This window comes from Meleagris gallopavo, chromosome 14 (genome assembly GCF_905368555.1).
Source record: "Meleagris gallopavo chromosome 14, MGAL_WU_HG_1.1, whole genome shotgun sequence".
NCBI lineage: Eukaryota > Metazoa > Chordata > Aves > Galliformes > Phasianidae > Meleagris > Meleagris gallopavo.
In genome coordinates, this window is record NC_139417.1 from 8,411,763 (window position 1) to 8,430,320 (window position 18,558).

General features: G+C 39.1%; 4 protein-coding genes across 10 annotated transcripts in view; 1 reads left to right on the top strand and 3 right to left on the bottom strand.

Annotated features, from left to right (window-relative positions):
- IL17RD (interleukin 17 receptor D) overlaps positions 1 to 2,303 on the bottom strand; it is a 46,926-nt gene extending 44,623 nt beyond the window's left edge. Inside the window, exon 1 of the mRNA XM_085235902.1 lies at positions 2,172 to 2,303. Within this exon, the coding sequence (XP_085092028.1) occupies positions 2,172 to 2,228 (57 nt within the window). The 5' untranslated portion in view covers positions 2,229 to 2,303. The remainder of the gene's footprint in view (positions 1 to 2,171) is intronic.
- LOC146543411 (uncharacterized) lies at positions 460 to 13,308 on the bottom strand. Of its 6 annotated transcripts, none has more exons than XM_085235911.1 (4): positions 12,874 to 13,308; positions 12,384 to 12,537; positions 10,982 to 11,080; positions 2,231 to 2,359 (listed from the first exon to the last, which is right to left on the bottom strand). In XM_085235911.1, the coding sequence occupies exons 1-3, from the start codon at positions 13,306 to 13,308 to the stop codon at positions 10,995 to 10,997; spliced, it is 675 nt and encodes a 224-aa protein (XP_085092037.1). In that variant the 3' UTR covers positions 2,231 to 2,359; positions 10,982 to 10,994. The 6 variants fall into 6 exon arrangements, with proteins under 6 accessions (XP_085092038.1, XP_085092037.1, XP_085092036.1 ...); XM_085235910.1 differs by lacking the exon at positions 2,231 to 2,359 and adding an exon at positions 6,789 to 6,831; XM_085235909.1 differs by lacking the exon at positions 2,231 to 2,359 and adding an exon at positions 8,085 to 8,215.
- On the bottom strand, positions 4,618 to 10,768 carry HESX1 (HESX homeobox 1). Of its 2 annotated transcripts, none has more exons than XM_031555556.2 (4): positions 6,573 to 10,768; positions 6,250 to 6,455; positions 5,855 to 5,956; positions 4,618 to 4,944 (listed from the first exon to the last, which is right to left on the bottom strand). In XM_031555556.2, the coding sequence occupies exons 1-4, from the start codon at positions 6,763 to 6,765 to the stop codon at positions 4,846 to 4,848; spliced, it is 600 nt and encodes a 199-aa protein (XP_031411416.1). In that variant the 5' UTR covers positions 6,766 to 10,768; the 3' UTR covers positions 4,618 to 4,845. The 2 variants fall into 2 exon arrangements, with proteins under 2 accessions (XP_031411416.1, XP_085092041.1); XM_085235915.1 differs by having other exon boundaries at positions 6,250 to 6,479; positions 6,573 to 6,821.
- APPL1 (adaptor protein, phosphotyrosine interacting with PH domain and leucine zipper 1) overlaps positions 13,200 to 18,558 on the top strand; it is a 29,128-nt gene continuing 23,769 nt past the window's right edge. Inside the window, exons 1-2 of the mRNA XM_085235904.1 lie at positions 13,200 to 13,336; positions 17,661 to 17,759. Coding sequence (XP_085092030.1) covers positions 13,283 to 13,336; positions 17,661 to 17,759 — 153 coding nt within the window. The 5' untranslated portion in view covers positions 13,200 to 13,282. The remainder of the gene's footprint in view (positions 13,337 to 17,660; positions 17,760 to 18,558) is intronic.

Sequence of the window (18,558 nt, forward strand, 5' to 3'; positions counted from 1 at the left end):
AAGCAGACACAAGGTCAAGCATTCATACACACACATACAAACTTTGTAACTAAATCTTCGCTGTACAACAATTTAGCCATCAGCAGGCGTTCCACAAACAGCCTACCTCGTGATGGCAGACACCACCCAAACTTAAGATGTAGAACTGTAATTCTAAGCTCCAGCCACAAGAGGGCAAAAGTAGCCCACCGTTTTCAGCTGTATTTGAAATACTGAATAACTGCTTCAGTATTTGTAAATTTAAATGCTGGTCTAAGCTGGGGGCAAAAAGAAAAAAAAAAAAAAGGAAAAGATTAAGGCACAGTTTATAAATAGTCAACAGCCTCTAATGCAGAATATTTGATTTGCTGTCTTCTTAATTTATTTAATAACAGCATCAATCATACAACTGAATCCCAGGATGTTTTTGAACATCACTGTGGTTGGTAATATAAATCTAAGTATTAAAAACGTGAAATATATCATTAAAAGGTATAATATTTATTTTCAGTTAACTTATTAAGCATAAATTGGTTATATGTAGGCAAGATTCTAGACAACATGGACAAACAGCAACCACAATAAAGGTATTAAAATAACAACTGGTAAGTAACAAGAAAGTATTAAACAAGATCCAATAACTATGTTGATGTAAATTTACAGACATGATGTTATGACAGTTGGCATATTATTGGCAATTATACCAGAATTAGGCCGAAACCGTGTGTGTGGAGTCACCATCCTTGAAGGCGTTCAAGAAACGAGCAGAGGTGGCACTTAGGGACATGGTTTAGTGGGCATGGTGGTATCGGCTGCTGGCTGGACCAAGTGACCACAGAGGTCTTTTCCAGCCTCAATGATTCTATATACCTAAGCATTTTTTGTTATATTCTCACCTCGGTGAGGATAAACATCCTGCAAAAACAAGTTTTTAGAAGAAATCCAGTTTATTCCTTCTTATAAATTCAATAAATACATATTTAATTTGGGTACACACACACACAAAAAAGAACTCTTCCACCTTTTGTCTCCCTTTCTCCTTCACCTAGTGTGGGGTCTATTTCCTCAGAAAGGAATCTGGAACTGATGGCTCTTCCACAACCCCGGATTACCATCCCTGCCGACAACTGTTTGCCCATTACGATCCCACGAAGTTCCTTTGTGATGCAATCAGATAGAACCCTTCCTCTCTCCTCCCCACCCCGGAGATGCTCAGCAGCCCCAGCTCCTCCCCACATGAGCTAATTACATAACAGCAAATCCTATAAAATTAAGTGATAAAAAGCATCAACCTGACAACTGATAGAGAAACCACTTCTAGCCAAGAAATCATAACAAACATCATTTTACAAATAATTTCTAAGAAGCTTCGATTTTATTTTTTTTTTAATCATTAGTCAGCCCTGAGAATTCATCTCAACTATTTGAAATTACCTTAATTTCAATGTTTGGTAAAAAAAAGTTGTTTGTTAAATCCAGCCATAGAAATGCTTGGTTGAAGTTTTGAGGCTTCATTTACTTTCAATAATTACATCATGTTCCCTTCTGTGGAACTGTAAAACACCCTGGGTTTTGTTGCTTTAGAAGTATTTTCAATACAGTACTTTGGACAAGAAAAATGCAGGCATACTTACACCCAGTAGGAAAATTGTAATAGTTTGCTGGGGTACAAGCTTGCTGTTTGTAATCACAGAGTTGGTAAATCAAATAACTGCCAATACAAAATTTTAAGTTCAAAAGTGTTATAAATGTAGGCTTTAAAAATCTAATATTGGTAACTTAAAGAATGTTTCAAACTATGCTCTCACCTATACTGCAAGTAATAATACTAGAACAGAACCTAGGAAGCACTTGTCGTTTGGTGTGATTTGGGAATGCCTTCAGGCCATGAGCACAGATCATCTTTTTTGGATGGCAATAGGCATTAATGAAGTTCATGTCTAGAAAAGTTTTTTAAGCTTGAGACATCAAGAAAGAGAAGAAAATCAATTTCAAGCAAATAATTACACAGCCCAGCATCCCAATTACGGTCACTGGCACAGGACCCCGTTTCAGGAAAGCACTACTAGCATGTTTAAGTACCGTTACAATCAGTTCTAGGAGAGCCTCATCAATTTATCACTAACCTAAATTACAGCTGTTGACGAATGCTGACATCACAGCTTGCCAATACTAAAACAGGGAAGCCTTACCACAAGCCAACTTTCTTGCTGGATGTTTTCACTGTCTTTGTAAACGTAAGAACTCATCTCAAGGTCACAGGGTCAAATGAGCTCTTGAGCCAATGCAAAATGGTTGGAAGAAGAAAAGGAGGTTTTGGCTTCGCAAACTTGAAGTCAAATGAGGAAAAAAGATGACTGAGGTTTTTCCGATCATGGTTCTGAAAAGTAGATAAGCAGAAGCATCACAAGACAAAGTATACAAAACAGAAATGGGACCAGATTTCAACATGCACTTGTGACAGTCTCATCCACTATTCTTACCAGGACCAGCTGTGCTCAGATAGCTAACAATATTACATGTACTACTGAGGTCATTCAGAAAGCTGCATATTATCAGGAAGATTGGCAAGTACTATGAAGTACAGAATAATATTTTAAGATAGAAAAGAAATTTAACCATATACAAGAAAGTCTTTGCCACAGTTTAGACCCAAGCTGGTCAAAATAGGCATATAAGTGAAGTTAAAGGTTCTTCCTTAAATTGTTGATGTATTTACTTCAGGAAGAACAATCTAAGCCAAGATTAAAGAAATAACACAAACGTTATCTGACTTTTGCTCCTCACAATGCTATGTAGAACTCCAGGTACAGAGCAAGCCATCCCTCTAGGAACATTTGCTAATTGAGAGCTGGATACCAGAGCTGCTGCTGCTATTATTCCACTCCTCTTAAATTGCTTTGTCAGACTTCCGTCACTTGAGACAAGTTCCATTATAACAGACATTAGGTGCATTTAGGTATTTGCCAGATAATAGAGTAAGGTTCTTAGGCATTGGTCTGTACAGATTAGTCTAATCTGTTGCTGTTGGAGACCTTGTTTCCAGCAGAAAGGTAAACAATAGTTTCAAATTACTTGCACTAAAGTTAAGCTACAGGTACTACATGTCTTGAGGTGAAGAGAAAAACAAAACAGAACTCTCGCATTTCCAATATCGTCTTTAGCTCAGAACAGGTCTGCATCTGAATCAAACTTCTTTCTCTAGAACTATTTCTAATAGATTTGGTGCCATTTAAAATGCTCTATCCAAAAATGCTTAAGAGAAATAGAAGTTCAGTTAGTAATATTAAATGCTAATGTTACTTCCTAAATTCAAAGCACAAATAGTTAACATTTCAATATTAGGTAAAAGTTTCTTATTTCCACACTGAAATAGGTTTTCAAGAAGTAAAATCAAGCAATTTGAGATTTCTGGGCTTCTATAAAAATGAAGGCAATAAGCCCATAGAGTTGTATTTTGTTTGCTTTTAATGACATAACAGGTATGATGTATCTGGTAAAATCCTAAGCTAACTGCACTTTGAAATTCCTTGCAAACATTCAAAACTACTGAAACTGAAAAGTAGAATGGATTTCTAAGGAAGATCTTAAGCTAAAGGAAGAGGAGAGCACAAGTTAGGAAGGGGTGTAGTGATCAAGTATGGTCTGGAAGCAGTTAAGACAGGTCTTTAAAGTTTTAACACCAACCTGGAGCACTAACCTAAGTGCATTTGGACAACTAGAACAGTAGAAGAACTTATACAGTTTTTTCCATGTTTCCCTCACTGCCTTTTGTTTGTTTGTTACTACATTTAACCTATATTGACAGTGGCATTCTTCCTTCATGTCCTTGTAAGTGATTCTAATAGAAACCAAGTGCCAGAGCCTGCATCAGCCTGGTGACAGAGCTTGAAGACTTGGGCTTCAGTTTTCTCTCCAGTGAATATCAAAATACAAAATATCTGTTTCCTCAAGAAATCTGGAATCCAACACCAGAATACATAACTGGTACGTAAGCTCAGTAGCTAGACATTACTTCAAGAACAAATTGTTAGTTTAAGATTTATAAATTTTTAAAGCTTTGCCCTACAGTACTTTCTTGCTTTTCCATCTTGTATATTAAAACCATTTTCTTTGCACGAGATGAAATAATTCAGTTCAGTTCTTTGATTATTACAGATATAGTTTTGCTTCAGAATAAAATTCTGAATTATTCATGTCAGCCATGCAGCAAGACTCAGTATGGCCTTATGTCTGGTTCACACTGAGAAGAGAGGAGATATCTGAATTGAAGCACTAAATAGACAAGTAGACAAATAATATTCTAAACAGAAATGAATTAAAATATATTAAAAAGATTACAATTTTAAGCTTCTTTTAATGAAACAATTGTTCAAATTGAAACTATTTTAATACCAGTCTCTTTATTTTCATGGAGAGAGAAAATGAGGTCATACTCTTCTTAAAAACTGTTCATTAGAATTTAAATAGCTAATCTGTTTAATGTATCAAAAACTATTTTGCATGTTAAGAATTATAGACTTTAAAAGTAGGAAGTTTAGTTGCCTTCAGTGAAGCCTGAAGTAATTCACAGGAGCTGAAAATCTTATGCAACTCAGAACTTACGGTTCACTTTTTAATTGCAAAAAATATCTAAACTTTTCTGAACATATTTATTAAAATATATAGGAAAAGTTCACTTTCTCCACAAAAATTAGTTTATAATACTTCACATATTTACAGTTTATTTGAGTGAAATATCATAATCTTTCAAATCTAGGGATAAAATCATAATTAATATATGATCATTGTTTAATACAAATAATGACAATGCCAGTAATTCTTCAAGTCCTGTTAGAGTACTATAAAGGCAAACCATCCTTCCTCCTACTCTAGCAGGCTGGAGGTGAAATTATTTTTCACCATAAGAAATTGCGATTCTCGGTGTGATCTCTTCAGTTTTGCACGACGGTTCTGGAACCAGATCTAAAATGGAAATAAAAAGGCATGTTTTTCAGAAACACAGCCCTGTAAACAGAGCGGGCTTTGAAATGCAAAAGTATTCACACAACCCTACAGTATTTTGTCAGTAATTTGGAAGTATAACAGACAGTCAGAATTTTCAGTTGATGACCTGCACAAATTAAGACTAAGAAAATAATGCCCTCAGCTTCACTGGAGAATGAAGAGCAGCTTCACTCACGAAAACACAAACTAATATCAACTTTGGTGACACTCAGTCAGACCCTGGCATTCCTGAACATCTGGAATTCACACACAAGTCTTCAGGTGTTACTTCAACTGCTTGATGAACTGCAACATCAAGCTTCCCGTTAAGCCAAACATGAATGGCATCAAAAGCATAATAAATATCAAGGAAAGGCCCACATTCTAATTCTTATTGTATGCTTATCACATATGAGTTGTTAGAAATCAGTAATTAAAGCCCTGAGTTGATTTTGCTTTTGGCCAGATGAATGGCATTGTCTCAAACACTGGTTTAATGCACGTATGCTCTCCTACCATTCCCAAAACACAAACATATTTTCATACAAATTATTTCAGTATTGACTTCAAATTATGTTTTAAACTGTGTTGCCAAGCATAATAAACGTGATTTTAGAACCTAGGAGCAAAAGATTGGAGGTTAATAAAGCAGAAACTGCAGAAATTTTACTGTGACAAATGTCTCATCAATGCCATGGGAAAAGGCTTAAGATTTCAGAAGGAATTTAACGGCATCCATTTCATGAATCACTTCATACCACATGTAGAAATGCACATTATTCTATGCTGACATCAAAATTATTGCTACTACTGATAATTTACCTATTTACATTGACAGAGAGTACATATGGAAGGAAATATGGATATTTTCAAGTAAAAATTCAATTACCTGGATCCTGTCTTCATCTAAATCTAGCTTGCGAGCTAATTCTTCTCTAATATCAATGCCAGGGTAGGAGTTCATTTTAAAAACATTTTCCAAGACTTCAATCTGAGGAAATTAAAATACACTCACTGAGTGATTGTCACTACCTTTAGAAGAGTTAAAAATACCATTTTAGTTTGTTTTATAGGAGACCTCTGAATTGTGCTTGGGCAGTTCTGATTTCATGCAGAAACACCAGTCCGCTGAAGTTAGCAACATAACCAAATTTACACAAGTGCTTAATTACATTTTTCTACAGAGAGGTACACAATACTGAATTAGTCAGCTCTTAGAGGCTCCTGCCAACTTTTTCTAAACTACATTGTTACCGATTCATCAGATAGTAAGAAAATCCATACCTGGTTTCTAGTGAAAGCAGTTCTCGGTCTTCTACCCCTGTACCAGCTCAATTCTCGTTTGAAAGATAGCCTTTCAGTGACTGAAAAATATTTGTCACATTTCAAAACTTTTTCCTCTTGCACTGGATTACTGTTAGCGTGAAATAATGAATTTTCATAGGAAACAACAGGGATTTGCAGATGGGTATTACTGTCATCACCTAAAACTGGAAAAAGCAAGCAAACGTGAACTTCATTTCACTGATTTTCAGTAGAAACATGACTGTATATTTTTTTAAAAGGAGTAAAAGCTTGAGAGGTTACAAAACAGACTGCTGGCTTACCCAAGTTGGTGCATGCATCCATCCACGGTCTGTGAGGTTTCACAGCTGCAATGCCATCCTTCTTCTGCTCCAATCCTAAAATACTTTCGATGGAAAATGAGCACTGTGTGGTTTTATTTTCTACAAAACCAGACACCTTCTGAAGATTCTGAGATGCTGATGGATTAGCTGCACACAGCGATGTACTTGCCATGGTTTCACCTTCAGCCAGCACAGCACATACACTGTACTTGCATTTCTCCAGAAGTCCTCCTTATAGCTATGTTGACAAGGGGGTTGGATTTGCAACGTCATTAATTAAATCTTTTATTAGAAAGTTTTAGCATGTCAATGAAAACTCTCCCACCAAGAGGCACGAGGAGTTAATTGTTTATTTGTTTGCAAGTAATTAGCAACTAATGGTGACACTAGGGGGGCCACCAAGAGGGACAAGAAGTGTTATCTCTCCTAACCAGAACATCGACTTAACTTTCTCAAAAGAAGCTATGCACAAATATAGGACTTCTCTTTTATTTGAAATCATTAATGTATAAAATCAGTTTTTTTAAAAAAACTTTATACTCTAATGGACTCCACTTACCCAAACATAGCAGCACGATAGGAAACCAGTCAAGTAATAAGTAATCTCATTTAAGTGAATTTCCTTCCAAGGAAATTTAAAAAAATAATCTCTTAATGCTATTAGGCTAATCCCAATGAAAATGCCTCTGTTTTTTCATATGCATATGTAATGGTGAACGTGGTCAATAAAACAACAATAGCTTTTGGCATAAGGCGCTGTGCAGTGGGTTGGCAATGTTGTCAAAGCTCAGTGTAATTGCCTTCCAAGTGCCTGGATTAGTTAGCAGTAACAGTTGCACCAACTATTTTAAATAATTCATACATTCATTTTTCTTATTAAAATAGCTTTGTCACAGCTTTTTTGAAGGATACAGTATGTGAAATTTCCTGATCACACTATAAAAAATAAAAACAAAACTTGAAGTAATATTAGCCACACACTTGAACGTACAGGTTTTAACACCCTTGATCTGCTAGGTGTTTTTCTTTCCTGTAAGTGGGTTTATAACCAACAAATTATTCCACAGAGCACATACTTAAAATGACCAAAAATCATGTGTAATGGAGATAAAGGATTTAAACCATTTCTTCTGAAGTTCAAGGTTTGAAAAGATGACTGATTTCACTCACTATAAAGAAAGCATCGGCTGTAACATTTTCAAACTCAACTATTGGCCATTTACACATGGTCAATAACAATTTCTCATTTATGAAAACCTCTTTTCGTATTTTAGATACAGCTATGTGATAAATACAAAAATGCAAGCAATATTTTTCTTTCAGAAAGCAAATTTTACCCCTCTAAAATATAACTTTGGAGCATGTGATGTAGGATCGTACCCTTTCAGAGGAAAAATCTCACCCTTTTGTTCTTGTTTTACCATTTACTGAGAGTAGTTTATTCTGTGTAATCAGTCATATTCTCATGGTTAACAAGTTATACAAAGAAAAACACAGAAAATAAAGTACAGATACTCTTCATTTGTAAACTGCCCAAGTCAAATCTTTAGGAATAATAGAGCAGGATAACTTGTAGGGAAACGGCACAGCATGGAACTGGTGGTGCAGAGTTGAGGGAGATTCTAGTGTGAAAAACAGAATCATACATTATTTTATGTCAGAATGACATTCGACTGCATGACACTGACTTACTGGACTGACTCAGCAGTGATTCAAGAAGTGATCCTACCAAGACTCCTTATCAACATGTCAATATATGCTGAAGGGGCAGCAGAATAAACAGTGACCACCTGCGAGCTGAGCTCCAACCACCATTTGGCAGCCTCAGCATCTATGAAGTATAGACACAGAAGAAAAATCATACAAAGCTGTATAAGAAGCTCACTGGCTACTGACATGCCTTCTGATCGTGTCAGCATCGAGGAAGAGTAACAAGGCCCATAGGACTCATAGGAGCTTCTTGTCTTGACTGCAGACTTTTGACAACACACCAAGTTGAGAGGCTGCTGAAGAGATAAAGCTAAGGCTCTTGTATCCCAAGCAATTGATAAATCAGTTTTCTGCCTCTACAGTTTCTAGATGGAACACCAACTTTAAGAAGAAAAAGCCCCCAAAATATGAGTCAAAAAGAAATCAATACAAATCCTGTAATGAATTTGGTGCCACTTACCAATTTCTCTATCCTAAGGAGGTTTGAAGCACAATCACTGATAGACAGTGTCTTGAATTCAGAAACAAATGTGGACTTGAATAATAAAAAAAAACCTCTTAATGAGTGTAAATGTATTTGGTTTCCAAATACAGACCACTATCTATGTATACATATTGTGTGTGTCAGTGTTTTTTGTTTTTTTTTAATTTTATAAAAGAACTTACACAAAAACATTTCAGAAAATATTCATTTCACCATAATGAATATCAATTAGATTTACTGAAACTACATGGTTTACAGTCAGATTACCGTATAAATCAAGTCCCAAACTGCTAACTGCCTTCATAAGCATGATCTCTTCAGGAAACTACCAAGAACTGCCACAAAAGGTACCTGGAGGTAGAAGTAGCACTGAGGAAGCACACTCCTCCACAAAACAAACCATTACATTAACCAAGTAGCTTTAACTTGTTTTGGTCTCTGAGATTGTGGAGGACAAAAAAGAAAACCCTTCAGAGTAGTTTGCTTTTAGCTCCCAGTTGGAGGTTCTCATTCGTTCAGGGTTTATTTCTTTGTTTATCTTAAGGACTTTCCAGGAAAAAGACCTTAGTCGCTCTCAAACATAGGTTTAATAAAATAAGTCAAAAAACAAGAAATGGATTTGACAGGCAGAGGTCAGAAACTAATCAAATACTGCCATCTGGTGTTTATGTTTGCTCAGCTGCTACATTTGTTCAACAACGTTATCTGAATAGGAAACTTAAAATAATTACATTAATTTGCTCAAATCAGACCTGGAGACTGCAGCGCAGTAACAAACACACCAACACTGCTTTGAAATCGTGCATGGCTGCAACTCCACAAAGGAACTGGAAGTACCAATTCAGAAGCTCCCAGGGTAACTGCTCACAGTGCGTCCTAATTTGAGGAATTCAGTGAAAATGAAACACCACACACCTAAGGGACCCTTACAGTGCTAGTGTAAATCCATACAACTGTTCATAAAAATTTCACATGAAAAGAGAATTTATTCTAAAAGTAACGAGTTTGTATTAACACCAAAATGAAACAGAGGTAAATCTACTGGAAAGACTGGGTGAAGATCTAACAACCAAATGGGGTTATATTTCTTTAAAAAGAAGATTGCTAAGCTGTAGAAGAAAGCAATTTGTCATAAGCAAAAAAAAAAAAAAAAAAAAAAGGTCAACAAAGCTTTTTACACAGAAATGAGGATAAAAACAAATTCTCGATAGAGCAGAAAACGTAATTAGTTTTAAACTCAACTCAAGCCATTTTATGATTCTAAAGCAGCAGAATTTGATAGCAAAGATTTGGATTCCACTTCCTGGAATTCACACTGCAAGTATAATTCAAGCTTGATTCTTCATTCAAAAATTTTATCTCATTATCCTAGTCCATTACAAACAAGCAGTTCTTCCCTTGTAACCCATATGAACAGTTTTGCCTAAATACGTTTGTAGGAACAATGAGAGCAGGATAAGAAACTTTACAGTGAAAACCCTGGGTGACAAAAATCAGTCACAGAAGAAATCACTGTTCCTTAAATATTCCAAAACAATCTTCTAATAGAATTCACACTTGATGAAGCAGAAAATTCATATCCTTTGCAGATCTTAAACCACCAGTTCTTTGCCTAGGGACAGCAGGGTTCGTCCCTCGAGTGGATGCTAAGTATTGCCACTACCACCCATAACCACATACCACACCACCCACTGCAACTCCGCTGTCAGGTTAGCTTTCACAACAGCCTGTGCTGTATTTTCAGCCTTTTGGAACACTATGAACAGCACACGTAATCTTTCTTGATTACTTATCACACAGAAAATTGCCTTTCATCTCACCTTTCCCACAGCTCTTTTACCCAAGTGTAGCAGTATATCACCACCTTAGACATTTTGCTGCACAGATCGACCTTTCAAATATGTTTTGAACATTAATTACAGAGATTATATTCAAAGCCAACTACAAAACTGTGAAGGTTTTTTTGGGGGGGAGTTTCTTTTTTTTTTTTTTTTTTTTTTTTGCAAGAATACCTTAATACCTTCAACATCATTTTTTTCAAAGCACAACTGAAAGCAGTTAGCTATTCCTTAGTTAAGTGAAAGCTACTTTGATCTAGGGCGATTAAGTGAACACAACATAAATTCAAGGTAAATCCAAGGATATCAGAAGGAACAGTATGCTTGTTAACCTGTAACATGCAAATAAAGCCTACCTGATCCAGGCAGCTAATTCCACTCCGCAGCAGAGCCAAAGTTCTCTCCATTAGGGACACATCTGAAATCCTTAAAAGAGCTGTTGGCTGCTCTTTTCCCTGTTTATACAGTGCCAAGTATTAGTTCTCCACACTTACAGAGAAAAAGGAAGAGTCATACACACTGAGAAAGTTTACAATTCTGATAGAAGCATAACACTGAAAACATGCTCATTAGTGGATTCTTACGGATTCCTCAGTTCATTGCTATCCAATCTCCTCCACTGCAGCCAAATATATATCCCAAATAAAACTTCTAAATGCCTTCTGCATATTTTTACAAATATCTGAATGTACAAGGCTACTAAGGCATTATTGATTGTTTCCATTTAAGGGACCTATTTAGAAACCTAACTATGAAATAGAAGAAGCTCTGGTACACTACAGAACAACTAGAAAGGGCTCTCTCTTGCTACTAAAATGAACTGATTCATTAAACTGAAATATCAAGATCAACAGAAACAAGAAACATCATGCTACGTGCCAATTGAGATACCAAAGCACATTTTTACATGTTAAAAACTTGTCTGTTACCATTTTGTTTAGATACAGAATCACAGAATGGTTTGAGTTGGAAGGGATTTTTAATATTATTGAGTTCCAACCCTGCTATAGGCAGGGACACTTCCCTCTAGACTAGGTTGCTCAAAGCCCCTTGAACACCTCCAGTCAGGAGGCTTTCACAACCTCACTGGGCAATCTGTTCCATATCTGCAAAAGTTTCAGTTTCTTAAGGGCTGTTTTTCTCATTCTATAGGAGCTAAATAAATGTGCCTTTTCTGTCATTCACAGCTGTAAAAATGCAAAGGTAACTAGAAATAATTGTTTGAAGTCTCTTACTACCTTTCTGAGTTCTACTAAGGGAATGACACTAATATATATTATGAAACAGAGAGCAATTCTTACAGAAGACCGCTGTTAGAAATTGGTCAGAAGTTAACTGATATGAAAACCAGAAAGTTGTGCACATGTATGTAGGTCATGAGCCAACACTGCCATTGCCTGCTCGTACTTACAGATTCGGTTAAAGCTCAGCAAGCAAAAGATCAAACAAGAAGATACAAGCCTCAGCCTTTAAACCTGGTAAGATAACTCTGTATTTCTCTCATTTGATAGGTACATAAGGAAGTTAGCAGTGTGGTTTGCCTCAGCCACATGAGTCATCAGATGAGCTGGTAAAAGAACCACTGAACTGAGTTCTAGCAGTGACATTTATTCACTGCTCCCTATGGGGAAAAAAAGAAGAAAAAAAACCCCAACCAAACAACAAACAAAAAAACCCTGCAACATCAATTGCTTGCAGTTTAATACTTTTTAATATCGTAAAGATCTTGTCTTTATGTTTTTAAAAGCAAAACGTGACCTGATAGAACACAAAGTGAGGGCTTTCTGACAGGACAGCACAGCACAGCAGTGAGCGCTTCGCTCCCCTGGGCCATCGGGCACAGCTTCAGCGGGCCGCACACCGGGCACCGGACGGCACAGCCGCTCCCTTCCAACGGGCACCTCCAGCTGCTCTGAAACGCAGAAGTGAAAGCCAGCAGCTTCAGAGCTGAGCCCGCGTGCAACTGCGAACGGCCGGCACGACTGGGTTGTGGTTTTGTCAGAGCTTTCAGAGCGAGAATGAGCGCACAGCCTGCTTCGGCACAGCGTATGTTTATGATTTTAAGTCAGTTTAAATTAAATATACATCATTAACAACCTGTACGTAGCTTACGCCTCCTCAGAGATCTATCCTTAAAACACGAATTGCTTGACCCAGGGGGGTAACTTAAAGCACAACACCGAGGCACGGAGCTGTAGGAAAGGCAATTCATGAGCAGTTTCTTCCTCCTCCGTGGAGCAACACGCACCGACCTGGCGCAGCCCAACGAGCTCCCGCCCAGGAGCGGGACGGACGTCTCCACCCTGACGGGACGCGGTGCCGGCTGTCCCCCTGCGCTCCCCACACAGGTACCGCCGCCCCGAGGCACCAGGCCCCGCTCCCGCCGCACATCGCGCGCGAGGACAACTCGAACCGCCAGACACCTCTCGTCAGGCGGCCACTGAGGCGGGAACGGGAACGCGAGCAGACAGAAGGGCCCGCTGACCAATAACGAGTCGCGCGGCTGGGAGGCGGAGCCAATCGTAAGGGACAGCGGGCGGCGGGCGGGAGGGACATCCGGTTCGGGGCGGGGCCGCGCGTTGCTCTGCGGGGGGGGCCCAGCCAGCTGGGCGAGCCGAGGGGAGCAGGAGCGGCGCAGATCGGTCCGCGCGGCCGCCATGCCCGGCATCGACAAGCTGCCCATCGAGGAGACGCTGGAAGACAGCCCTCAGGTAAGCGAGGCAGGGAGCAGCTCGATGAGGGGAGGGCAGATCGGGCTCGACTCGGCAGCGCCAGGCCTAGCGCGGCTCCCCTCAGCGTCTCGGCAGCTGGCGCGGAGCGGGAGGCCCGGCCCGGCGCTCCGTCCGCCCGTGCGGCGCGGCTCGGAGCGCTGCGGGCTGTCGGTCCCGGCGCGGTGGCGGCCGCCGTGCGCGGCACATCGCCGTCTGCGGGCTGAGCGTGGGCGCGCAGCGGCGTCAGCTTCGGGCGGGGCGCGAGCGGAGCGGAGCGTCCCCTCGTGCCGCCGCTCCTGAGGCCGCGTCCGTGCGTACCTTGGAGCGCTCGTAGCGATAGAGCCGGACCTCGCGTCTCGAGTGGCTTTTCGGTCATCTTCGTCTTGCGCGAAATATGCGAGCGTTTTAACGGACGGGCGTTCGTGGCGTTTGTTGTCGCTGTGAGAAGTGGGAGATGCGCGGCGCCGAGATGGCTGCAGTTGCTCCGGTATCTTCGCCTCCATTCCTGCTGTTTGACCTCTGTCAGCGATGCCGTGCTATTACAGGCCGTTTATTTCGTGCTGCCATCAAGCACAAAATGCTTCATTCCGTAGTACAGGTCTCCCCTGCTGCCTGCAACAACAGCAGTTACTTTGTACCACCGCTTTTTTTTGGCATGGAAAAGTTTACGGTGTGAATATCTGTATAAATTATTCACTCTTTTGAATTAGATCCTCGTTTTGCTGCATTGTTTATGCAGATGAACACGAGTTGCAGTGCTGTAATAGCTGTAATAGCAATGCTGCAATAGCACATTCGTTGATAGTTTTGATTCCACAGCCATAGAAACTTCCAGTTGCCAAACAGAGAATTTTAATCCCTTTAATGGCAGTGACGACGACTGTTACAAATCTAGATCAAGTGGAAGGACAGCTTGGAAAAGAAGGCTGTGTAGGAGGTGTACCGTTGCTTTCCAAAAGACAGTGTCCCATATAGCTCTGGTACCAGATGTCAGACAAGATCTGGTTTGTTGTACGGTCTGTGGCCTGGAGACCAGACCTGATGTTCTCTCACAAAGAGGAAAAAAAATATGGAAGTGTCACAGTAATAGTAGTTTAACATAATTGTCTGTTGAACATCTGTTCTCAGTTGATGGAAATCAGAACTGTTTGTATTTATAGGAATGTCAATGTCAGTTTGATAAGATCTCTATCCAATGGGATGTTGAGGTGGGTTTTTTTCAAGCACGTAAGACTGAAGTGTCATTTGGGAAGCATAGGCTGAAAGGTTACATTTTAGAACATAACTGTGAATTCTAGAATTCTTCTGTTTGATAAATGCAGACTAGCAAAACCTCACACAATCCTTGTTTGTTGATGTTCTTAAACTATTACATTTTCTACTAGAGCTATAAAATTCTCTCTTCCAGCCAACATAAGATTTCAGTAATCACCCTTAGAAGAATGCAACTATAGCTCTATAGTCTTCTACATCAGTGCATTTCTTTTATTTTGAAATCAATACATTGAAAATGACAACATCTTGAAGAAAAAGGAAACCCTGCTTTCTTTAGAAGTTGCCACATCTGGGTGTTTGTACTGTTCTGCTGTCATGTTAAAAAAGAGCATTAATCCGGACAGTTTCTCAGGGCTGAGCTGTGCACTGCAATTCAGTACCACTAGACACGTTTGAGATGCTAACTTATATGAACTTCACATCAAACTTGCTCTGCGTCTGAGGGAAGGAAGATCTCTTAGATGGTGAATAAACCATTGATTTCCTTTTGGTGCAGGATAAAAATCAAACCGCTCTCTTTTTAGACATAAACCAAATGACACGTTATGTTGTCTTTGAGAAGCAAAGCAGCACAGTTCAGATAGTACATATGTTGTACACATATTCAGTGTGCATATATATGTGTTCAGAGAGTTTCTGCTCTCTTATTTGCAGTTCCAAACTGTTGCACCACAAAAAATCCACAGGACTCTATAGTGCTAATGAGACTCTATCTCGTGTCTCTTACAATACAGCACGTCTGAAGGCATGAATTGTTTGACAGTTAACTGACTTCCAAACAGGTGGCTTCCTTGTGCTGCTTTTTACTGGTAGCTTCTAGTATAGCTGCTGACATACATGGGACGAAAGCATCGTAAGGAGCATACAGAGCTCCTCAGTTTTTCACTAGAAACGTGAGTGAACAGTTCCTCCATTTTTTAATAATCAGCATGTCATAACTTCTCAATTTCAGTTTTCTTTCCATCAGTATAATAACATTGTCAGTTTGAAGTCAATAAGTGATATTTTAACCATAAAACCCATAGAAATGCTTTTATTCCACAGGGTTTTCTGTTACAGAATATTAGAGAGCAAATATAATCCAGGAATCAAACAGGGTAACACTTTCAAATTGCAGGGTCAGGTTTGTTAATGCTCGGTTTAAAGGTCATGAGTATATAATTCAGTTTTTATGGTAGTATGTAATTTTTTCTTCTGCATTCTTTCATACGTCTGGACTCACAGCTATTAGGGTGACACAACATGTTGCCACACCTGGCAACCATCTGAGCTCTCCACCTCTTTCCTCCTCCACCCACCCCCCCAACACTTTTTCCAGTTGTTTTATAAACAAGAACCATCATTAAAGTGATTTGCTGTGTTGGTAAAGCTGTTTGCTCATGTACATTCTTTCCCCTAAGGTATCCTGTAGGAGTTATATGGTATGATCACATCTGTGGGACAACCACTCATCAATTTGAGTTAAATAGGAGGCTTTCATGATCAAGTGCTCAAACAACACACTTGATAAACGTTTATACAAGGAGAGATGAACTACATTCTAAGGCACATTGCAAGTTTTTATTACCATGTTTTGTATGCAGTGCAATCCAGTGCTTTCCACTGATCTCAGGGATTTTCCTCATCTCCTGTGTTGCTCTCTCATTTTCTTCCCAAGCCCTATAAGTTTCATACGTTCCTAATCAAGGAACCTACAGTTACTCAGCCTGAGGGATGCTATGGAAGAGAATTAAGTTCCAGTGTTTGAAACCAACAATTTGTGAAGGATTAAAAAAAAACTGTTATGTCCCAATTCTCTTCATTTTCTGTCTGGACATTAATTTTAGTATGAACCTAAAAATGAAAGCATAGTCTTCTTGCCAAGAAGTTAAGAGTTAAAGGTTTATTTTGTGGGTTTTGCAAGTGATTAGCCTTGCATCCAAGCATCACAGCCAGTATTTTAGTGCAGCACTACGCAGCTTTTTCTTAGGAAGAATGAATGTAGCTTGGGCAGTTACAATTACATTCTCTGCTCTTCCCCCTTTTGCCAAGCTATCTGCTGATACTGATTCCAAATGCAAAGATGCAAGAGCACTGAGTAAGCATCTTAATTAAACTTAAGGACAAATTATCCCTAAGCAACCTGATTGCCTTCTTGTCTAGTCAGTCATTTCATCAAGAGCAGGGAATGTCATTCATGCCAATTTACCCCAGGATTCTGATCTGTCTCCAGCAACTTCCTTCTGGCCTAAAGTAGGGAAGTACAGACTGCAACTGGGTGGAAAAAAATAGTGCAATAGTTAGACCTAAATGGTAGTGGTCAGTGTTTTGAAGTCCAGTATGTGGACAGCAATAAAGAGAGTGTCCACTTGTAAAGTTATGCAGGAGGTGCATTTGTGGGTGGCACCAGCTAAGGGCAGGCTGAGTGACAGGCTGGGGAGAGCAGACAAAAGAACAGATCATCTCACTGTGAAGTGATGGGGGGAAAAGAAGTGTACATATCAAGAAGATGTAGATTCTATCAGTTATTTGTCATTTGATTTGGTTACTTTCAGTTCCTCAGCTTTTTGGGCACAGAATTGGCTGCTATTGCAGATGTGTTACGTATCCCAGCACAGCCAGCAGCTGCTTGTGCAGAAGAGAGAGTGCTAGAAAGCCACAGCTGTTCTTTCTGCAGAAGAAATGTGTACCTGGCACACTGCTTATTTCCAGTCAGTTTTCCTTGGGGATGTACCATAATGATACACCAGCAGTAGCTCACAATTCCAATGCTTCTAATTAATACTTATCCTCATCTCTTGGTCCTGTCTGACAATGTACTCCTTTAACCTGGAGACAGGCTGGTAGTGCCAGCAAGACTGAGCTTGGGTGTCATTTTAAAATACAGTTTTGTTTTTTTCTAATTCTCTGATATGCAGCACATAGCATTCCTGGAGACAGTGGTGGAGAGACACTTTATAAACTTTCCAGAAAGGAATCTGCAGCACGGCTGCTTAACTTGGAAATTCTGTTGCATTTAAATACTTCTTTGCTAACTTGGCACGTTGTCTTGTCTGATTCATTCCTACAGACCCGTTCTTTGCTGGGAGTATTTGAAGAAGATGCAGCTGCAATTTCCAACTATGTCAATCAGTTATTTCAAGCAATGCATAGAGTATATGATGCACAGGTACTGTTACTGAATTCCTGAATGCATTATAAAGTTTTTGAACCACATTTTCTGTATCTTGCTTTTTTGGAAAATTTATAAGCAAAGCATACATGTCTTTATACTCTGTGAAAGTGTTTCATGTTTATAACATAAGCATTAAATTATTGTTTTTGCATGTGAGATCGAAATTCTGATTGTCACACAAGATTTCTTTTGCAACAGAATTTCTTGTGACAAGTAAAGAGACTTTTCTTATCTTGTCATTTTATTGCATTCCCCAAATATTACTTGCTATGAAGGTCTCACTATGCGTAGTAGTGTCGACCAAGTGGGAGATAACTTTTTACCCACAATACATTCATACTGTTTTACTCATCTGTCAGTAACTCTACTTGCATGCCAAGGCAGAAATTATTTTGTGTTTTTTCTGAACAGTTAAGTTTCTGGCTGTATTTTTAACTACTGTATACCTGTACTGTTGGACATTTTTACTGTTTTGTTAGTCTTGCTTTTCTTATTACCATTACTCTTCCATTACTTTGCCTTTCTATTTTGCTTTTAATTGTTGCATTTTCTCTCATGTGGGTACAAGTCAGAGCTGTTGGTAGCCAGGTAGTCCTGAAGTCCACTGTAGTCTTTTCTTGCCTTTACAAACATCAAGCTCTTAGGAGAACAAATTTGAAATTAATTAAAGCAAATATGTATTGTATACTAATCAAAAAAATACAGAAATCACTGTGCATAGTATAAGCTGTAAACTTTGTATTTGTAAATACTGGTTCTGTGCAGCTCTTACCATTGATATAGAAAAGAAAGG

Coding starts and splice junctions, on each gene's coding strand:
- HESX1 (XM_085235915.1), bottom strand. CDS start 6,765: ATGGCAAGTACATCGCTGTGTGCAGCTAATCCATCAGCATCTCAGAAT. Junction 6,480..6,572: donor GGATGCATGCACCAACTTGG/GTAAGCCAGCAG, acceptor AGTGAAATGAAG/TTCACGTTTGCTTGCTTTTT. Junction 5,957..6,249: donor CTGCTTTCACTAGAAACCAG/GTATGGATTTTC, acceptor TAATTTCCTCAG/ATTGAAGTCTTGGAAAATGT.
- LOC146543411 (XM_085235911.1), bottom strand. CDS start 13,308: ATGGGCAGCTTGTCGATGCCGGGCATGGCGGCCGCGCGGACCGATCTG. Junction 12,538..12,873: donor CGTTGGGCTGCGCCAGGTCG/GTGCGTGTTGCT, acceptor TCTGCGTTTCAG/AGCAGCTGGAGGTGCCCGTT. Junction 11,081..12,383: donor CTCACTTTGTGTTCTATCAG/GTCACGTTTTGC, acceptor CTGTATAAACAG/GGAAAAGAGCAGCCAACAGC.